Source organism: Taurulus bubalis (assembly GCF_910589615.1).
Source record: "Taurulus bubalis genome assembly, chromosome: 1".
In the NCBI taxonomy this organism is placed as follows: Eukaryota; Metazoa; Chordata; class Actinopteri; order Perciformes; family Cottidae; genus Taurulus; species Taurulus bubalis.
In genome coordinates this window covers 14,865,850-14,887,118 of record NC_136589.1, presented here as the reverse complement: position 1 = coordinate 14,887,118, position 21,269 = coordinate 14,865,850, and the positions used below count along the sequence as shown (strand labels likewise).

Sequence of the window (21,269 nt, the reverse complement as noted above, 5' to 3'; positions counted from 1 at the left end):
CACAATGTTAATAAACCTCAAACCTGAATAGATGGCCGATGTCCCGTATGTTCTAGGTCGCACTGGTAGACAAGGCCGGCAGGCGCACTCTGACTCTGGTCGGGGTCGGAGGGATGTGCTGCTGTGCGGTTGCCATGACGGTGGGCCTCAAGTTACAGGTTCGTCAAATGTGTCGGAGCTTTCGTCTGTCAAGAATGTAATGCTCGTTTGAGAATGTTAATATTCATCACATATTTGATATAAATGGTCAATATGAGCTCAATATGAGTATGCACAATATGATATACAGGGATCAGAGAACAAGTATTTTAATTTGTTTGTGCGTATGTGTTGATCTGTTTACAATAGCAAGGAAGAAAATAACAGGAAAGTAAAGCAAACAAACAAAGTAAAGGCAAACATAAGAGGAAAAACAAGTAAAAAAACAAATAGAAAATCGTAACTAAAGGTCCACTTGCCAGCTTTTTCTGGCGCTTTTTAGCTGCATCTCTTGGTCTTCATGAGCAGGTGGAGTTTGACATTCTCGTACCGGTACCACAAGCTTTTTTGTTTTTCTGAGCATTTTTGTAATATACTTATTGATGTTGCGGGGGAGAACTGCAGATCACAAGTGAACAAGATTTATCTGGGGTTTTTTTGTCATATAAAATGTTTTACATTTTTGTGGATGGTAAATCTATGTACATCAATGCAAACCCATTCCACTACAACTCTGCCCACCATTCCCAGTCTATGGATTAATGCATCAAGACCACTGACATCCTCGCCAGCATCAGTGTCCCGAGCATGCTTTGCTACACCAGTGCGGATGTCCTACTCAACTCCTAATATTGATTAGAATGGATAATTTGTCTTTTAAAAGACAGAAAACACAGAACAAGACAAGTTAAAAGAAGCTAAAAGCTAAGAGACAGTGACGTAACTGAGTTAATTTTCGTTTTTTTTTTTAAATCAATCCAATAGTGCATTGTTTTTTAGGGGATCCTCATTGCTGTAGTGGCTTTGGGAAGATCTACGTAAAGACCAATTAAGGAGAACATGGAGCAGACGGCATATACGGAGTGTAAATTTGACAGTTATAAATGACCTATAGGAGAAATAAGAACATTTGAAAAGAGATACATTTTCATAACCAACGTTGTCTGATAAACATTTCTCATTACAAGTACCAAAGAGACAAAATGGCACCATTAAGAATCTCTGCTAATTAAAATGTCTGTCTTTCTACCACAAAACAGCTGGCTTGTTTTCTCAGAGTACCTCTCATGTCTAATGCACCTTCCGCCTAGAAAAAAATCCTCATTTGTGTAAACATTCCTGGCAAATAAACAGTTTCTGATTCTAATTCTGATTCTGCTGCTATAGGCTCTATAATAAGAACAACCGGACTTCTATATTTCTTGAAGAAAAATACAGTAACATCTTCAGAGTAAAATTAAAGAATTAATTTGAAATCACGTAATACGAATTTACATATATCTTATGTCCCATAATGTATATTATGATATACATTAAAATATATTAAACATATATACCAAATAGATGGAAGGAGTGTACCGATCCCCCAACAATAAACATTTTTAAACCTGTGCTCGAATAAAATTAAAATAATTATGAACACACCATTTAGTAAAATATAGTATGAATAGTTATGGTCCCTTTTTCAGAGTTATTCTATATTTATATTATGCTACTGGATTGTTTGTATTATTGTATACTATCAACATGTGGAGCGTGCAGATGTTGTAGCTGTTCAACGTGGAGGTATATTAAGTAGTGCATTTTCTATTGAATTGTTTAATATACAACAATGTGTGACGGCTGTATGTGTTGTATGTTAAGTAAATGTGGCAGGTACACATGGTAGTTACGTATAGGTGCACGTAGCGTCGCAGAACGTGCCTTACGTAGCGGAACGTGCCTTGCGTCACGAGCCGCCGCATCGTCACAAGATTTCTGCGAGCAAGCTCCTCCCCCTTCCCTCCGCGCGCATCGTCAGCGAAGCTCGTACCTTTCCTCTGCTCCTCCTGCGCTACAAAACCTCTACGCATGCGAAGTGACTCTCCCTTTTTTTTTTGTTAACAAGATAAAAGGTAAGTTAAAACATAGGCTGCCGATAAGTTAAACTTCCACCATGTAGCTGACGTTAAGTAACTGTTTTTTTTGCGGTACGATCCCGCGTTATCTGACGCTAGGACTCGTGTCGTCGCCTCGTTAGTTAGCGCTAATCCGTTTGTTAATCAGTTACTTGTAAATTAGACTATGTTTAAACGCTAAATAAGTTCGCAACGTGTGTTTCTAGCTCATTAGCAACGTTATCGGTCGCCAGTGTCGACGAGCACTGGCCGTGTTCGCGAGCTCGCGTGGCCGACGATGACGGAGGACACGAGGTGGGACCCCAAAACTAGCTTACTGGCGCTAGTAGCTGCCACGTAACGTAGCTAGCAAGCTAACGCGCTAGCGGGGTCTGCTAACGCTCTTGGCGCCACCAACTGCTCGGCCGTTCTGACGCCGATTTGAACCAAACTTTCTGATGAATTTTAGGAGGCGATGAACTAATAAAGGCCACACAAGCCATGTGTTTAGCTCACTCGCCCGGTGTTGCCCACGAACAGTGTGTAAAAATAAAACTTGTGACGGCAGCAACATGGCGACACGAGGGCAATTAACGTTAGCCTTTAGCTTATTCAGTTAGTTGGTTGCCCCACCTCGAGTAAGTGTTCATACGGAAGTGTGTGGGGGAATTAATGTTAACATTTTAAAGCACGTCTAAAGGTTTATTGCCGATTACTTGGTGAGATGCGTGTTTAACGTTGAGAAATGTTCAGCATAGCACTTCCATGTCGTCTCCCTCTTTGATTTCATGGTATTGATTTTTGAAGCACTAATGGCCCAATCACTGGTCTTGGTTTTAGTCCTAGTTCCATGTCCACCCTTTTTTTTTTTTTTTACAATGCTGTGTTCACAAACTACCACACACTATTGTTCTCTATATATTTTCACACATGTTTCCTGGCACCACAAACAATCCTCATATTGAAGTAATTCTAGCTTAGCAGACATTTTAATGTTTTGTTCTTGTGTTCTTTTGCCCATCAGGGTGTAAAACAGTCCACCATGGCAGAGGATGGCGGGTCATCTGGGGCCTCTACAACATTCCCACAGCAGTGTTCTGCTTTGAGGAAGGGTGGCTTTGTCATGATCAAAGGTCATCCCTCTAAGATCGTGGAAATGAGTACCTCCAAGACTGGCAAGCACGGGCATGCCAAGGTAAAACCGCCATGTACATAATTTGAAATTCAGAGCGTGTGGCATTTTTATTATTATTGAATTGTTTCTTCAATTATACAATGCTTTACCCCAGGACTATATTTAAGTATTTGTCCCTCCCTCCCCCAGGTTCATCTTGTAGGAATTGACATCTTTACTCAGAAGAAGTATGAAGATATCTGCCCATCTACCCATAACATGGATGTCCCACATGTTACAAGGAAAGACTACCAGGTGAGATGACTCATTTGAATCACTTGCTGTTGACGTATGAACATTTGAACTGAATATTGTGAGTTTGTACAGCACGCCAATAATTGTTTCCCTGCCATGTACTTTGTATTTGGCATTTGTTTAGACATAGTGCATATATTTCCTATTACGTTTTTCAATTTGATATAACCTCATCCTAATAAAAAGGTGTGATGTGAGAAAATACTTTTTGGATTGCTATACAGGTGTGTCACATGTGTTAAAGCTGAGCGGTCTTCAGGTATTGTGAAAGATGTACAGGTTAAGAACTGGTTAAACATGCTTTGGCTCTGCCAGTAAGCAGTTTTTGCCACCCTAGTTAGATGCCTCTTTTTAGGTAGGAATTCTCTAAAAGCTTTTTTGTTAAACTGAGTTGATGCTTAAAACTCTAGTAAATAACTTCTAAAACGCCCACCTAAATCATGTTCCCAAGGTCTGAAATTTGCACCGGCAAGTAAATTGTTTGTCGGGTAAAATTGTGAGGCCACTTAGGAGGTCAGGGAAAACTTTACTCAGTCAGCCGTTCCTCGTCCAATGCGGTGCTTTGATAGTGAGTGACTGACATGAATAGAAACGGGATGTCCGACAAAGGTTCGGCTTAAACGGCTTACTGCGCAGTGTTGCATTTATCGTGGCCGGTTAGGACATTGTCATCGTGGAATGGCCATGGTATGTGTGATTTCACATGATAAAAGTGTTATTTTGTAACATTTATTTTTGGAATCTGCAAGTTTCTGAGAAATAAAAAGGCTGCTAGCCTACACATTATTTATGTATCGGGCGTCATTTTAATTTTTTGTGCAACTTAAAGAATGTAGCTTTGAGAATTACTCAAAACCTTTTTTAGTAAAACATGTTTAATATTTTGCAAGTTTAGCATGAATTAATCTTACTTTCCCTTTGTTAGTTTACAATATTGCAAACGGTTGATCTAACTTTTTCAAATATAAAAACTCAATGGTTCTTTCGTACCAAAAACTATGATGCTCCTGACAGCCACTGTGTAATTAATATTTAAATTCCACCTATGATTAGGTTGACCGGTGCTGGTTATGCATTATTTCTCTGCATTTAAATAAAATCAACCACAAACTTCATGTTTTAACTGTTTTTGCTCTCATTTAGGTTATAGGCCTCTCGGATAGTTACTTGTCCCTGATGGATGACGGTGGAAATACCAGAGAGGACCTTAAACTACCAGATGGTGACATTGGCAAAGAAATTGAGAAAAAGTTTGATAATGAAGACTCTTTCATGGTGAGTTTGTGGCCTGAGTTGAAAATGTAATTTTCTGACTGATAGTGGCTGTACTGGAACAACTGTCAAACAATGTTGCATTTCTATGAAGTCAAACAGTAAATATCAAGAGATTTGCTGTGGTCACTGACATTTGGTTAAATCTGTCCCAGAGCTGCCTCTGACGATGCACAAGCATCACACTGTGGGTTTGATGCAACTTTTGAATGGGTCTACATTTTCTACATTCATGGTTTTGCGCTGGCTCTTTAACTGAGGTAGAAAACTGTATGCAGGCATCACTGTTTGGGTAGTTTTTGTTTTGTTTGTGCATTACTGAAGTACTCTAACGATCTGTTGTCATGTCATCCAATGGGATTCTTATCTGGTGCAATACAATTGGTCAACAACTTATTTTGTGCCTCTCATTTCAGGTCACTGTGCTGTCTGCTGTAGGAGAAGAATCTGTTATTGCCACCAAAGTCCAGAATTAGTATGTGTCCAGGACAGCGCTGAGGACCTCGCACTCCTACTCTCCAGTGTGGCTCTGCAGCCTCACCAACGCGCCTGGCCTTCACCCCACATCTCTACCGGTTCACCCGCTGGTCAACTGAAGTCTGGAAACTGGACGGGGTCCGCTTCGATCATGAAGTTATCCACCTGCAGCCGTCACTGCTTAATTTTGCAATTGCTACTGATATTATTTCAGGAATACCTAACAACATTCCAGCATTTCATAACATTCTTTTGAGTATAGGTGACGTGTGTCTTCTGTCTGCATTACTTTTTACAGCCCCTTATTGTCCCCTCTTTTTTTTTTTCTGAATGAAATGTAGAGCGTTTGAGTTGGCTGTGAGCATGTATCCTGATGTTTTGTTTACTATTGTGACCCAGCGCCTTGCTTTCAACCTAAATTCTCCCCTAAAAAAATATTTTTATCTCGTCTGGCTGACTTCATACCTCAAACAGGCTCCAACTCTATAGCTCGAAGAACTTTAAAACAACTTCATGGTCAGACTACGCCTTTCTGCCTTTGACAATTAAAACATATGCATGCAAACTTCTAATTGACAATTGACTTGTATGCACATGCCCCAGCAGCTGTGAATTTATATAAAATTTAATTTACTTTGCATTTCAACTGTAGCAAGGAACTCTGCTGTCTCAGCTGTTTTGCAACCGAACAGGGGTGGCTGGTTGCACCCATTTTCTCATCTATGCTATAAAACATTTTCCTTTCACTTGAGGCCTTTATGTATAGAAAATAATTTCAAAATAACAAAACACTGAAAACCTTAACTATTAGCAACACCACAATGCTTAAGAGGATTCTTGGCACACAATAGTCGTAAAGGAAATTGTAAGACAGCCAAATCTAGATGGTTCTGCTGTGGGTTTTCCAAGTCTTGGAAGACTGGTGCTCAAGAACTAAACGGATGAGTGTTACCGTATAGCTATATTATGGGCTGCAAGTGGGGAAAGTATATTTGGGGTGGTCGGTCCGTTTGCTGTGTGATGTGAGGGTTCACACTCTAAAATGGATTGTGGCTCATAATATTTTATGAAATGGAGACTGGGTATTTGGAAGAACATCAGATTTTTACATGCAGTGTATTAACATGGATGCTGTAGATTCTGAATTCAGATGCAGGCAGTCGGTTTGCTCTCCTACCATTAACATGAAAACTAAAGTTATTTTATATTGTATTTGCAATATATTTAAAGCGCTTAGTCTGAGGTTGTGTTGTTCTAATTTTAGCATTTGTACCAACAGTGCAGTGAGGACTGACTATACGTCTTTATAAAGGCCATGTGTTTAAAAAAAATGTGCAAACAACCTGCTAATCGGTTACATAATTGCTGATATAGACTTGTTTGTTTTTTGCCTGACTTTGGATTTGGGCGCCTCTCTGCACTGTTCTAGCAATACTCTTGCAATTTCAAGCTTCGGTTGTGAATTCTGTGTTTTCGTACAAAAAAAACAAAACCCTAAAAAACCTATGAGCTCAGTGAAGCATACACATGTTCCAGACATCTGATTTATCTGGCAGAAATCCCCCAGTCTTTTACACCGGCTAAGGAAAGGGTTTCATGTGATGTCACATTCCCAAAAGTCAGTTAAATTCGTGGCAACAAACTGATTGTGACATTAACATGATGGCAATGGGTTCCGCTAAAGTATTTTTTACTCCGTTCAAGACACCAAAGTAATACACAGAATGTTGTATTTTAAGTTATCCATGGATTTTGCGTCTCAGCATTATTTTCTGGTTCAGTGTGTTCTGAACATCCTGCAGCGTCACACCAGTGGCTTCTTGCAGCAACTTTTTCTCCCGGCCCTCTACATTTTCACGTCCAAACCGGCACAACAGCAGCACTCTGGACTGCTAGAACCAAAAGGGTGGGAAGACGCGACTGTGCTAATGGAGCATTTCAGAAGTACTCTTCTCTCCACGCAGGAGGGAAACAGCATTTCACTTGCAAGTGCAAAGCACTGATGGCAACACAAAGTTAAAAACATTGATTGCGGCCACATGCATGATGACTTATATTCATGAGCACATAAATAATCTTACAACTTGAGTGTGTAAAACGTAACCTGTTATACACATTGCAGACAATACTGTCTTAGGGTGGTTAATTAAACTGTACAAAACGGAATGAGTCTTCCTTCAGTCCACATATTTGTGGCCTGCTCCTTGTATCCAATAGCATAGGCCAGACTGCTTAGCCAGCTCCAGTTACCAACTGGTCTGGGATCTGGTATGCAGCACTAAAAACACCTCTAGCCGGGAACACAGCCGACCTCCCGTTCCACTGAGATCACGGTTACACAGGAAGGGAGACGTGCTGACCTGGGATCAGAGACTGCGAGGGGATGCAACTGCAAAACATGACGAGTGCGAAGGGTCATGAGGATCAGATTTTCTCAGGCCTCCAAAATAAAATGTCAGGAGATGCGTTACTTAAACGGTGTCAGCAGTGAGGATAATAAATGAGATTGGACATTTTCTGTTTGAAGTCTATTTTAATTTTCTTGCGTGTGGACCACGTGCACAGTGTGTTGTGTTAAACTGGGAATTGGTGATGGGGGTGTTTCTCCAAGCTTGGCACAGGTCTTTATTTCCTTTAAATGTTTGATCCAACCAATTCATAGAAATAAATCGGACCTTTAGCTTCTTCTGGAACATAAAGATGCATTGGCTCCTCTAGCTGCTGTTTAAAAATAAATAAATCACAATTGTCTTTTTTATTTTGTAAAGGCAAAAATAAAGAACGATCAGATGTTACTGGCTACTTTGGTCTGTTTTCTCTTGCTACATTTACATTTAAGTTTTCAGTATAGTTACACCTTTTTATCCGCAAGCATTGCTTAGCGAGGGTTGCTGTATTGACCTTAAAAATGTACAAATATTAAAGCAAAGTTGTATTTTATGTTCATGAATATGGTCACTTAAAGCAAAGCCCTACCTGCTGGCAGTATAAACCTAGTTTTAGTCTATACTTTAGACATTAATATAAATCTCCATTAATCCATGACAAAACATATATCATCAGTTGCTGCTGTTATTTATCATTATTTAATTAAGGTCAGTGGCTGGATGTAATCCTTTTAAATTGGTGACGTTCTCTAACGCGCTTGACGGGTTCAAACGTGCACGGACAACAACAACACGCACGCCCAAATACTTCTTATTAAAGGGGAGAGCGCACGTGTGACGCCAGCTGTTAACCAGCCGAATTTGGTAGGTCTACTGTTGCGATCAGCTCGTTGGCACAAGTTTCTTTAAAGAAGAATTTTCGCTCAACCTGAAATATATGTGAATATACTGTTCTGCAGCACAACAAACATGAAATATTAAACTCCTCGGTTCCCACCAGCAGCGGAGTGTTATTCTTCCAACAACCAGCGCGTGCTCCCTTTATTGAGAGGTGATGGGACCGAGAACATGGCTTTCAGGATCTCAAGCATCTCGGTGAGAAGATCACCGGACTTGAACGCAGCATGCTCAGTCCAAACTGACGTGCGTACATCCGGGGTATTTAACGGCAAACAGCAGCACATTGAGGAGAACAGGTATTAACGCTGTGATAAACCACGGAACGTGTGAAATGGGGCATTATACAATTGTCATATTCTGGTCTAAAGTTGCTCCACCAGCCACTGATTTGAACAGGCTGCACCTATGGGATGAAGTATGAGCTCAATAAGCCTAAATATATACAAAAACAATGAACAATTTGTTATTATACTACAGTGAATATGTTTGTGTATTTCGTAATAACCAATTATGTGTAGAGTATGCAGCATTGATATGTGAAAAACACTGAAAGAAACTGTTAAGTAGTCACTAGACATATTGGCGATAAATGCCCAGTAGATGGCAGTGAAGGATCACTTTTGATTTCTTTATCTCTCGCATCTGTCTTTCCTTACATCTGTCTTCCCTTCTTCCTTTCCTTTCCTTCTATCTTAACACCATTACCAGCTCACCCACTTTCTGCATTAATTAACCTAATGTACATAGTGTGTGTACCGCGGCTGTGCATGGGCAACACGAGGTTATAAATGTTTCACTCATTTGACTCTAACTAACTAACTATGCACATGCATATGCTTTGGAGGAACCTCTCCTCTCTGCAGGTCACGCAGTCACTCGCTAACTCCACACACCCCAGTGTACAAGGTCGATGTGCATGGGATCACCTTGCAGTCCCCATAGTGAACCCATTGAGGCTACTACAGAGAAACCTCCAGTACGGCTTTTCTTTCTTCTGGACTGCTTTACTGGGAACTCTTCGTCTGAACTCTTTCACGGCTCAGTGTGGAGATGGACGCGTGGGTTTTGGAGGGGATTGGCAGAGGTATTGTGGGCCATTCCACAGTGCTTCAAACCTGTTGATCCAGACGCTGAAGCCGGCGGATTCCTGCCCGATGTTTGGAGGAGATGAATTGGTTTGGAATTGGAATGGATTTGATAGAGTTTCGGGGTAAAGGGCTTCTCTTGCAAGCCAGGGAAAACACTACACCACCCACACGCACACACACGCACGCGCGCGCACACACACACACACACACACACACACACACACACACACACAAATTAACATCAACACCGGGGTAGCGCCAAGTGTAAAGGAGGTCCATAACTGCAGGACCTATGTCTCGAAGCAGCATGAGATGGAGAAAGAGCAAAGATCAAAGCATTAGTATGAGCCATGTGCTTCTATTGAAACTCTACGGGATCAAGTGTGTGCGTGTGTGTGTGTCTGTGTGTGTGTGTGTGTGTGTGTGTGTGTGTGTGTATTATTATTATTACAGTTATTGTAGATTTTTACCTGCCGTAATCCTGTACATTTCACCACTGCGGGACTAATAAAGGAATATCTTATCTTATCTTAATTAACTAACGTCAAGGCTAAAACACGACCACATTAAGGCTTTCAGTGAGAGTTTAGTAGAACATACAATCAAGGGCTTCTGGTAACACATGCTAAAGCTATCAACTGGGTTATGGGTTATCCTCCAAAAAAAGCTAAAACACTGCTAAATTTGGCCTATTCGTAAAGTTTAGTAGACGTCTAACTATAGTCCAAGTATAGCTGGGCAATTAATTACACAGCTTTTAAAACGACTATATTTATATCTCTAATAGAGAAGATATGAATGGCTTTAGGATGAACCTATTACGGTAATTTGACTGGGTCTGTAACAAGACTAAAACACGGCTACATTTCGGCTTTCAGTGACTGTGACCAAATGTGGGTAGAGCGGGGACGCTGAGCATGTCGGTCTCTGTGTAAGAGAATGTGATTAAGACCAGCAGTGCAGAGTGTTCTCTCTTCAGGAAAAAGTTCTGCTCACAGATGTGTTCATGTGAGAACAGGGCTCTCTCTCAGCACGTGTTATTATATTTTAGCTGAGGACCTAATGTCCCCTACACTGTTGTAAAGGCCCTATTGTCCTCCCTGGAAGAATTTGTGAAGGAGTTCACAGGCAAACTATCAGGACGGTTTATTTTGGTGCTTCTTTTCTTTTCTTTTTTAGAGATCAATGGATCCCAGCTGCCATTAAGCGAAGGCGGGCTGCACCCTGGAAACAATCGCAGGGGTGAGAAAAATCATTGGAGTACTAAATGCCAAAAGAGAAATCTGGTGAATTAACTTGAACTCTTGGGATTTCTCATACAGCTTACAAGATATTGTTAAACTACAAGCAAACTATTGTGACCTGGCTCCTGAGTTTGGGTCACTCTAGCAGGAAAAAGCACTTGTTATACTCTTCATGTGATATGATAATATATCATCGGGAAAAAGGACAAAAACATGCAGACATGAGTGTTTTATATGTTATTATAGGATGGCTGTAGATGTATCTGGATGAATGGAGTTTGAACATTCAGGCTGTTGCCTCTGATGTTCAAATGCAGCGTGTTGTTTCTGGCCACCTGCTCCCCTCTGGCAAGCTTTGAACTTCCGTGTGTGTGTGTGTGTGTGTGTGTGTGTGTGTGTGTGTGTGTGTGTGTGTGTGTGTATATTTGTAAGGGCAGTGAGGAGACTAGCAGTTGGAATGTTGAAAGGTTGTGACCAACATCTGGAGGTTGACTCCAGCAGGAGGTGGGGAGGGAGAACGAGAAGAAGAGCTGATGGGAGGTGGGTTTGGGGTGGGTCCTTATTTAAACCAGATGAGGACAGTTTATCAGTCCAGGCATAAAGCACTCAATTTAATTAATTTAATAAGAATTTATATACCCTTTACTTTGTTATCAGAAAGTCATCAGTCACTATTTTTCGGATCGAAATAATTCAATCTTTGAATCATCTCTCTAGCAAGAATCTGAATTACACCTCATACATGTATAATACCTTATGCACTATGATGTATGTCCAGGGGTCTGTTTGTTGAGGGAAGGGACTTCGAAATGGAGGGAGAATGTACTAGAGGTAAAGGAATCAAGATATGAACGGGGACTGGGAAAGGCTTTTCAGACACAAAAAACAAAACAACCACAAAGAGTAAGACTAAAAATAAACACAAAACGACCACAAAGAGATGCGAAAAGACTGCAAAGAGATGTGGAACGACTACATACTGTAGAGCCACCATTCCAGAGACACAAAACAACTACAAAGAGACACAAAACAATGAGACTCAAAATGACCACAAAGGATGCAAAAATACACACAATGACCACTTACAGACACACAACTCCTACAAACAGACACAAAACAACCACGAACAGACAAAACAAACACACAAAGATGCAAAACGACCACAAATAATGACGTATAAAGAGAGAAAAAAAGACCATTACAAACAAATACAGCTTTTTTTTCAGTCTGGGTTTATTTATTACACTGAATACACTTTTAATAATGTAGCGTTTATTATTGCCAACAACCAGGGAATTAATTAGGATACTTTATGACACACAATGAAACGAATGATGAGTAATGTTAACAGGAATGAGGGTCAATGAGACGGATTATTATAGTAACATGTTAACAATCAGCAGCGCTTGTCTCCTTACTCATGCTGATAAATTGAGGTTTTGGGCATGTGGGAGGAACACTGAGGCGAGGCCATCGTTCTGGTAAACAGGTGTCGGTCTGCTTTCCTCCCACTCATTGATGTCCAGGACAAAGCTGGACCCACTAGACTTCTGACCTTATGTTGCATAAGAAAGAAAGAAACAATACTTGTGTGTTTATGTTTTCCCGGTGGTGGATGTGGGTTAGTCATGTAGTTTGTGAGACCCTATAACGACCTAAGAGTCTAATGTTTGCTCCCCACAACAGTCGTCGAGGGAGAATGTGCACATATTGGTGCTTATTAATGTCTAGAGAAATACTATATATGTGCAGAAATGGTTTGCAGCTATGAGAATGCAAAGGCTCCTGCACTCTAGTGCTTGTGCAGAGATGTTTGACACAAGAACCAAAGGTAAAATTAATTCTATGTTCTTTAAATAGCCTCAATTCCTGCATTTTTTCATTTTTGGGGGGGAATACGTGGGTTTGAATTCCACTATCAACACCAACTGCTTTTATTGCCCCCAAAACAATCTCAAGGACACCCCCGAGAGAAACAATTTGCCCACTGTGGTGTTTTCTTTTCTTGATTAAGTCCCCATTTTCTGTTGTCGGCTGTTTGTGAGACGCCTCACTCGTGTTTTGTCTCCTCTCCTCGAAAACGCCATGAGAAACCGTTGAAGTTGCTGACTCTGACGTCCTCTCTCTCCTTGTGGAAGTGGAACAGCCGTGACTAACATCGTGTGGTCGCCCATTATTACACACTCAGCAGCCTCAGCTTGCACTTCTGTTGAACTCACGAGAAGAAGAACGATGAACACTCAAAAATAACTTCATGACGCTTAATACTCAGAGTGTAAGAAGCATGTTTATTTATTTTCTTCTGAAACAACATCAGAAGTTTTTGAAGTGAACTAAACAGCACTGACGGTCATTTTAAGTTTCCGCTCTGAGTTACACTTTGGTGTGTGTGTGTGTGTGGGCCAAGGAGTGTGTAATGTGGTACACATGGTATGTGGTTCTTTGTGTTTGTGGACCAAGGACTGGGAGCGGTTATAAAAACAGCGTTACCCAGAATACAGTTCTCCTGGATCACAGGTTACAGCCTCGGGGGGTTGTGGGATAGGCCGGGCCACTACAGGGAGCGGATAGACCTGACTCCCAGTGTGTGTGTGTGTGTGTGTGTGTGTGTGTGTGTGTGTGTGTGTGTGTGTGTGTGTGTGTGTGTGTGTGTGTGTGTGTGTGTGTGAAGGGGGTGTGTGGGTGGGTGGGTGATGTGAGCGAGAAGAGAAGACTGATAAGTGACATCAGGGTAAAGCAGTGCAAGCTGTTTTCATCCTGATGCTATAATCACCTCTGAAGTTCTTAGTTTTGTGTGTGCGTGTGCATGCGTGTGTGTGTGCAATAAAAGGGAGTTCACAAACGATCCCCGGGCCAAATGCTTGTCGTTTAAAAAAAAAAAATGTTATGAATTGCAGGATGTTGCGCTTTGCTGCTGCTTTAAAAGATGATTTATTATAGAATGTCGAGCATGCAGTCTTGTTTCGATGCAGCAGGTGGTGCCACGATGGCTAACAAGTTTGAGTCTTTTGTTGACAAATCACAATTATTTTTTTTCACAATGAACTCAGTCCTCTCCTCCATCACTGTGGCTCATCACACATGGCTCCTTCTTTCTGTCATTATCCTGCTAAATCCCCCCCCCCCCGACCTCCACCTCATCGTCTCCCCTGATGTTCTGTTTCTTCCATGTTCTCTTTTTCCTCCAACCCCTCTGGTAACATTACAACTCTTCACATCTGGGATGCACCTGTGAGTGTTCCCATGAGACTTCAATCTCTGTGAAGTTTAACCCCTCCCCCAACCACCAATTTAATAAGTATAAATATTTACCTGAGCGTAATACGTTATCAAGAAAAGGTTTTGGAGCGGGCCTTTGAGCTATGGCTTCACTCAGACTTTATTATCTAAAAATGGGAACATTGAATGCAGCGAGCAAGTAAACTATTGCAATTTTTTTTAACCATTTTCAGACGCTACGACGCCTCGGATGACGTTTGTTTTGGGCTCGGTCACAAAATCTATTTGGTTGAGGTTAGAAAGTGATTGGATACGGTTAACGTAAATCAGTGTTGACTGTCAGCAGGAAACTGCAAGCAACGCCTGACATATTTAATCTCGGCTGCAGTGGGAGTGAATGAAAGATTGTATTTGTTAATAGAACGTAGAATTCATTGCAATAACTTAATTACACGGATGTTTGTTCCTTTAAGGCCTTCAAGATTTTCCTGTCCACGGCACAACACTTCCCATTTTGTTTGTGTGCAAATACAATAATATGTGTGTGTGTGTGTGTGTGTGTGTGTGTGTGTGTGTGTGTTACAATGTGTGCGTGTGAGAGTCTTCTCTGGATCATTCTCCGATCATCCCTGAATAATTGTTTCCAAAGCGTGTTGCCGTGGCAGCGAGAGGACCATGGGATCTGACCAAAATACAATCTACACTTAAAAAGGAAAATAAGTGATATAATTGATGAGTTCAAAACATCTTCGGCTGGCCATGACAACATTTTGGCATTTGTTGTCAAACAGGTGATACAGTCAATACTGCGGCCACTTGTTCACATCTTCACCTTGTCTTTGAAATCAGGGCCCTATTTCTCGTACCTGGCTCAACAAAGTCGAGCAAATGTCCTATAATGCAGCTTAAATTAGTGAGATGATTGACGTCAGGCTAATTCGGTTTCTCCACGGAAGATCCGTGCTGAAACGGCCTTGTTAATTCTAACCAGATGTCAGTCATCTGGATAAATGCGCGTGCCCAATCCTCTTCAGAAGGGATAATAATCGAGCACTGACACCATGATGTTCTAACAGTACAATGGCAAATAAACTCAGAGGAACCTCTTTTTATTTCTCCGATGAGAAGCAGGAGATGATCATGAAGGCATATGAGGAAGACAATGCCGTAGTCATTCACAACAAACCCGTTGCGAATATTCGCAACGCGTTTGCAACGTGTTTGCAACGTGTTTGCTGTGAACGCAGCTTAACACCGCCCCCACGAGACATAAGCGTTGAAAATATATCAGACAAATTAAATGCGTCAGTGTTGGGAAAATGTATCGGCTAACTTTAAGTGCTTCATCACCCAGATCAATCAGATTATATTTATTTAAATGTATCTGCTGGCAGTAATATGTAGATACATGTACTGTATGCGCATATGTATCATGTACTATATATGTGTATATACATGTATGTGTACATTTAACACATCCATAAGTTTCTTAAGCGCTAAATAAACTTAGCATGCAGTGGGTGATAATCTATGTCTGTGAGACGGGCAATCGGCTGCGCCTGTGGTGATCAATGTCCGTGGCTCGAGAAGCTCTCGTAAATAAATGATTGTCGGTAGAATCTATAGCGCCGCATACAGGAAGTCATCCTGATGTGAGAACGGATCTTGGCGATCTGGAAGAACTCTCTCCCTATAAAGCTAATATAACTAATATCGCTCCTTCATCAATGAGGAAGGAGCTGCCTTTTTTGTCCGGTGGGAGTGGCCAGCTAATCCAGTGAATTTCAGTTAGCCTGTCCGGGAGCAGGTTTACATTTTTGGATGTGTTGCTATGGTGATTTATCTAAACTTGCTTCGAGAAACCGAAAAGCCAGACCTACGTCCTCTTATCCTGAAAATTAGCCCGGTAACTCAGTAAGCCAGGTACGAGAAATAGGGCCAAGGTGTTGTGCCAGAAGATTTAAAAATTGCGAAAGTTATTCCTTTGTTTAAAGCAGAAAACCCATGTTGTTGCAACAACTATAGACCCATGTCTATATTGCCTTGTTTTTCAAAAATACTAGACTTTTTTTTTTTACCAAAAAGGATATTGTTTCATATATAGTCTAATTCAATTATTTACAACGAAGATAACGGAGATTTTGTAATGGAGTTAATGATTCCACTTGTCATCACTGTCCTTTACTACAATATGTTGTCAGTCAGCCACAGAAATTAGCGTGCTGTGTGAGACATTAGAGCCCCGCCCCTTCTGGGCCCCTGCGTACTTGAGCGGTGCACCCCGTGTGCTCTGTCCAGTCTGCAACACGTTTGCTCTGTTGTGCTAGCTAAACAAGTGCATATTTGTTCATATAATTTATTATTGTAGGCTGTGTTTAAAGATGATGTTTGTTTCCTTTATTAGTACCAGAGCTATGACCGCGAGGTGGGCTATGAGAAGCTGATGTATTTTTGTTGTTTTGCCAGGCCATTGACACATCTCCTTGTCACGTCTCTACTGGAGAATAAATGGCTGGTGACGCCAATACAATTCCAAGTGTGCTTTACGTTACTAAGAAATTACACAACGCAAGAGATAGAGTACCCAACTGCTACATGTGCATGTTAGCATACCAAATGTTGCTCTGTGCTTGCGATGGCCAAAAAAGGTGGAAGTTACACACTGATTAGAAAGCTGCTCTCTGCCCGGTATGTTGTTCTGCTGCCACGCTGTCTGCATCCCATAATAAACACTGGTTAGTTAATGTGTCTCTCTGTGTGTGAACTGGAGGTCACGACGCAGCCTCTCCTTCTCTGTATTCAACAACAAACATGAAGGAGCCACACACACACACACACACACACACACACACACACACACACACACACACACACACACACACACACAAACACAGGTCCGTCTTCTGAGGACGTCGACGTTGCTTTGCCACCCCTGGTTTAACCCAAGTGATGGGTTAAACCAGGGGTGTCAAACATATGGCCCGGGTCCGGCCCACCAGGGGGTCTAGCTTTTTTGGGGGATTTCTGATCTTTCAGCAGATTTGAACAGCCAAAAGAAACATAAAGTAAAGTAATTTGTCGCATTTTCAATTGCAATCGATGTGAGCACTGACACTACTAAAGATGTTGCTCAACTGGTCGTATTCATTCGTGGTGTTGATGAGATCACGGCGGTCACCGAGGAGTTCCTTGAGTTGATACCCATGACAGACACCACTACAGCGAATTACATCTTTAGCGCTCTCGTTGAAGCGCTGGACCGGGTCGGAGTGGACTGGACCCGTGTTGTCAGTGAGGCTACAGACGGTGCACCATCAATGATCGGGAGAAAAACAGGCGTTGTGACGATATTCAGGGAGAAAGCACAAGCTGCAAATGGAGGATAAGGTTTTTGGACATTTCACTGTATTTTTCACCACGAGGCATTGTGTTGCAAGTCGTTAAAAATGGATCACGCCATGAAAGTCGCGAACGCGTCACAAAGCGAGGGAATCTGCAGAGGAGAGCCCAGGCAGATAAACAGTAGGCTGATGTCTGAATTTGTGGTCTTTATGTTTCTAGTAAAGACCTTAAAATAGGGTTTATCATCCAAAAACCTTCACCAATGATTTAAACATAGAGAAATATTGTTGTTATGTATGCGTTATTATGCTATGATTTTACTGGTCTGGCCCACTTGAGATCAAAATGGGCAGCATGGGGCCCCTTAACTAAAATAAGTTTGACACCTCTGGGTTAAACTGTTGTTGATTGGGACCATGTAAAGTTAAATGTCTTGTATCTGCTGATGGTTTGAAGGTTTTTTATCTGATGCAATGCCATACACTTGTAAAACTCATGACAAATAGTCAAATGACTTCTTTTCTGATTTGTGAAAAATTAGGTTTGAATAAAGCTCTTATAATATTTAAAGCATGGTCCTGAGCTTCTGTTTCTATTTTGATCAAACTGAGTTATATTTGCTATATATGGTTGTGAAAGTATATCATGCTGTATGTCACGACAGGAAGGAACAATTAAATATATAATGAAATATATCAGCAAGGCGGTGATAAAGTTCCCAGGAAAGTTGTGAAGTTGCAACATGACTTCTGCTGCATGCAGAATAACGGCTCCTTTGTGATTCCCCCGAGCAGCAGTTTAATTGTGTTATCTTCTACTCTGACTGTCGTATTGAGTTCTCATGTCGGCCCAACAAAGAGCCCACTGAGTGGCATGGAGGGACTGAGCTTGTGAGAGAAGACCTTATTGCAGACAATGGAGAGGATTTGGTGAGGATGAGGATGAAAGGGAGCACTGAGATGTGAGCGTGTGATTGGTCAAGATGGGAGAATGTCGAGGGCTTTCTGGTGTGTGTGTGTGTGTGTGTGTGTGTGTGTGTGTGTGTGTGTGTGTGTGTGTGTGTGTGTGTGTGTGTGTGTGTGTGTGTGTGTGCGCGTGTGTGCATGCATGTGTTTGTCGGTTAGTGTGTGGACACAGCGTGACTCCTAATTGAGTTAACGGACATCAAGCGTGTCGCAACAGGGGAAAATGTACGGGAAAGTTATACCACCACCAGTAGAGGTTTGCTTTCCTCTATAAACACACTGCTGAAGCATGTTCATTGGAAAGTAGCTTCTATAAGAACATATTTGATAATATTATATGTTAATCGTTGCGGTAATAGTTAAAGCTATAGTTTTGTACTGGACTATGTTATTTTGAGAGGTTGTACATTTTTGGCGTTCTTATTTTCACGCATGGACCGACATTGAATTGACAACTTTTGACAGAACCAACAAAAACTGAACATTATATTGCAAAAGTAGACCTGATACAGAACATCTGTATTGGAACCTAATAAAGTGGAAGTACACACAGTGTAAAGAATCATGAAAAAGGCAATAAAGTATAAAGTTTGATGATGGTTTTATTTATCATAGAGATTGGTTAAGTTTAAATCAGTTATTTGTAATATAATATTGATTATATATAGTATAGAATATTGCTATATCATTGTGCCATATGGAGCAAGACACCTGCCTTAAACCACAACATACGTGCTTCACGCCTAGCTGTGTAACTTTGTTGCACGTTATTTCCTGTCATCTCTCTGCTGTCGCTATCTAATGAAATGAGGAAATGCCGTCAAAACAATTGTTAAAACGTTCGCGATAAACTGCAGTTATGATATGACAAGACACAGAGAGCACACCCTGTGTTGAGAAGAAATCAAGCGGGAGAGGGATGGCCGACAAAAGGCAAGACAACAATTGTTATCGAGATCTTGTTTTATGGATTAAAGTGTAACCCTCGAGGCCTGGAAAGTATTTTGTGTGAGGGGGAAATATGGCGCCCAAAAATTATGTTATTTTTCTCTCCTCTTGCTTCACTCTCTCACCTCTGCCAGTGGTGTCACTTGCTGAAAAAATAAAGGGTGTTGTTTCACATTTTACATTTTTACTGGTTGTTGTCCAAATACACTTTTTTAAAGCGGCATACCAATATTGTCAGGGAGACGCGGGTCTTGTGGTCGGAAACAAACATTTTGAAAAGAAAATTACTGTTTCCATCCAACTTTAAAAAAGATCATGCTGTTTCCTGTCACAGAGGAATTCTTTCAGTATGTTTTTGAGCAAAACAAATCTTTTCCCTCTCACCTCTCTGGATCACAACACCAGAGGAATTCCTGCAGTGTAGATATAAATACACTTTGTTGTTAGCAACACATTTTATCAACTTTAGCAAGACTTAACTCTGCATTACAAAGCAAATAATGTGACCACTAGCTTTAAGTTAAGTTTTGAAATAACTGAAGGGGTTGATTTGGACCAAAATGTGAATATTCCAATTTGAAAGCAACACCACTGGAAAGCTGCAGTGTATAATCATTTAAAAACACACCAAAAAACTCAGACAATGAGACAATGGACTCGGCTGTAAAATGATTATTTTTGGGCCAGTTTTGGCTGATTTCAATTCAATTCAATTCAGTTTATTTTATCTAGCCCAACATCACAAATACAAGTTTGCCTCGGAGGGCTTTACAATCTGTACACATGACATCCCTGTCCCGGGACCTCACATCGGATCAGGAAAAACAATAAAGATAGTAAAAACACTTTCACAGGGAAAAAAGGGGAAGAAACCTGAGGGAGAGCAACAGAGGAGGATCCCTCTCCCCGGATGGACAGAAGCAATAGATGTCATGTGGCCAGAATGAATAACGTAACGGAGTTACAGCACATTCAATGAATATGACAGAAATAATTCATATAATGAGTAGTAGGCATGGTCCATGATCCAGATAACCACGATCCATTAAGCAGAAGGAGGTAGAGAGGAGGGGCATCAGCAGGGCCATGGCAGCTGGCAGGACAGGTTCCAGGCCGGTTCCATCAGCCCTAACTATAAGCCTGAAACAGCCCTAACTATAAGCGCTATCAAAGAGGAAAGGTTACTCTTAAATCAGTTGGTGCATCACCAGTTAAGGCTTTGTAGATAATGAGAAGGATTTTAAATTGTTTTAATTTAACACCAGATAAAAAATAGTACTGCAGCTTTAAGGACAAACATGTCAATAGTGGAGTACGCTCAGTTATAGATCATCACTAATATGAAATACAACTTTCTTTTGGAGAACGTAATGTTGAGTCAGGATTTGGATGTCCGAGATCGTTCCAATGCCGAGTGTTCGTTCATTGCAGGGATTTTATTTGTGGAGCAGGGGTGTGTGTGTGTGTGTGTGTGTGTGTGTGTGTGTGTGTGTGTGTGTGTGTGTGTGTGTGTGTGTGTGTGTGAGAGAGTGTGAGAGAGAGAGAGAGAGAGAGAGAGAGAGAGAGAGAGAGAGAGAGAGAGAGAGAGAGAGTGTGTGTGTGTGTGTGCTGATCTTAAAATGCTCACAAAAACATGTTTTTCACTACTGTGTACTGGTTACATGAGAGACAACGCCCCCCCCCCCCCCCCCCCCCCCCCCCCCCCGCCCCCCCCGCCCCCCACCCACGTACACACTATGGTTGCCGGTTAGATCATAGAATCCGCCAGTGGTCTTGCTTACTTTGGCCCATGTGTCTCTTACTTTGTTATCCCTATCTCCATCCCTTCACTTTGTTATCCCTCTCTCCATCCCTTCACTTTGTTATCCTGGTCCATCCTTTCTCCTTACCGACGTATTTTATACACGATCAAAGGCTAAACCC

At 41.4% G+C, this 21,269-nt stretch overlaps 1 protein-coding gene across 1 annotated transcript; it reads left to right on the top strand.

Annotated features, from left to right (window-relative positions):
• The first annotated feature begins 1,966 nt into the window (after positions 1-1,966).
• On the top strand, positions 1,967-8,048 carry LOC306740992 (eukaryotic translation initiation factor 5A-1-like). Its single transcript, XM_079223243.1, has 5 exons — positions 1,967-2,093; positions 3,100-3,270; positions 3,400-3,504; positions 4,648-4,779; positions 5,193-8,048. Exons 2-5 carry the CDS (start codon positions 3,118-3,120, stop codon positions 5,250-5,252), a joined length of 450 nt encoding a protein of 149 aa, XP_079079369.1. The 5' UTR covers positions 1,967-2,093; positions 3,100-3,117; the 3' UTR covers positions 5,253-8,048.
• Positions 8,049-21,269: the final 13,221 nt, after the last annotated feature.

What these genes read in the sequence shown, in the direction of transcription:
- LOC306740992 (XM_079223243.1), top strand. Translation starts at nt 3,118, where the DNA reads ATGGCAGAGGATGGCGGGTCATCTGGGGCCTCTACAACATTCCCACAG. An exon ending in GCAAGCACGGGCATGCCAAG is followed by an intron (nt 3,271 to 3,399) that starts GTAAAACCGCCA and finishes TCCCTCCCCCAG; the next exon opens with GTTCATCTTGTAGGAATTGA. An exon ending in ATAATGAAGACTCTTTCATG is followed by an intron (nt 4,780 to 5,192) that starts GTGAGTTTGTGG and finishes CTCTCATTTCAG; the next exon opens with GTCACTGTGCTGTCTGCTGT.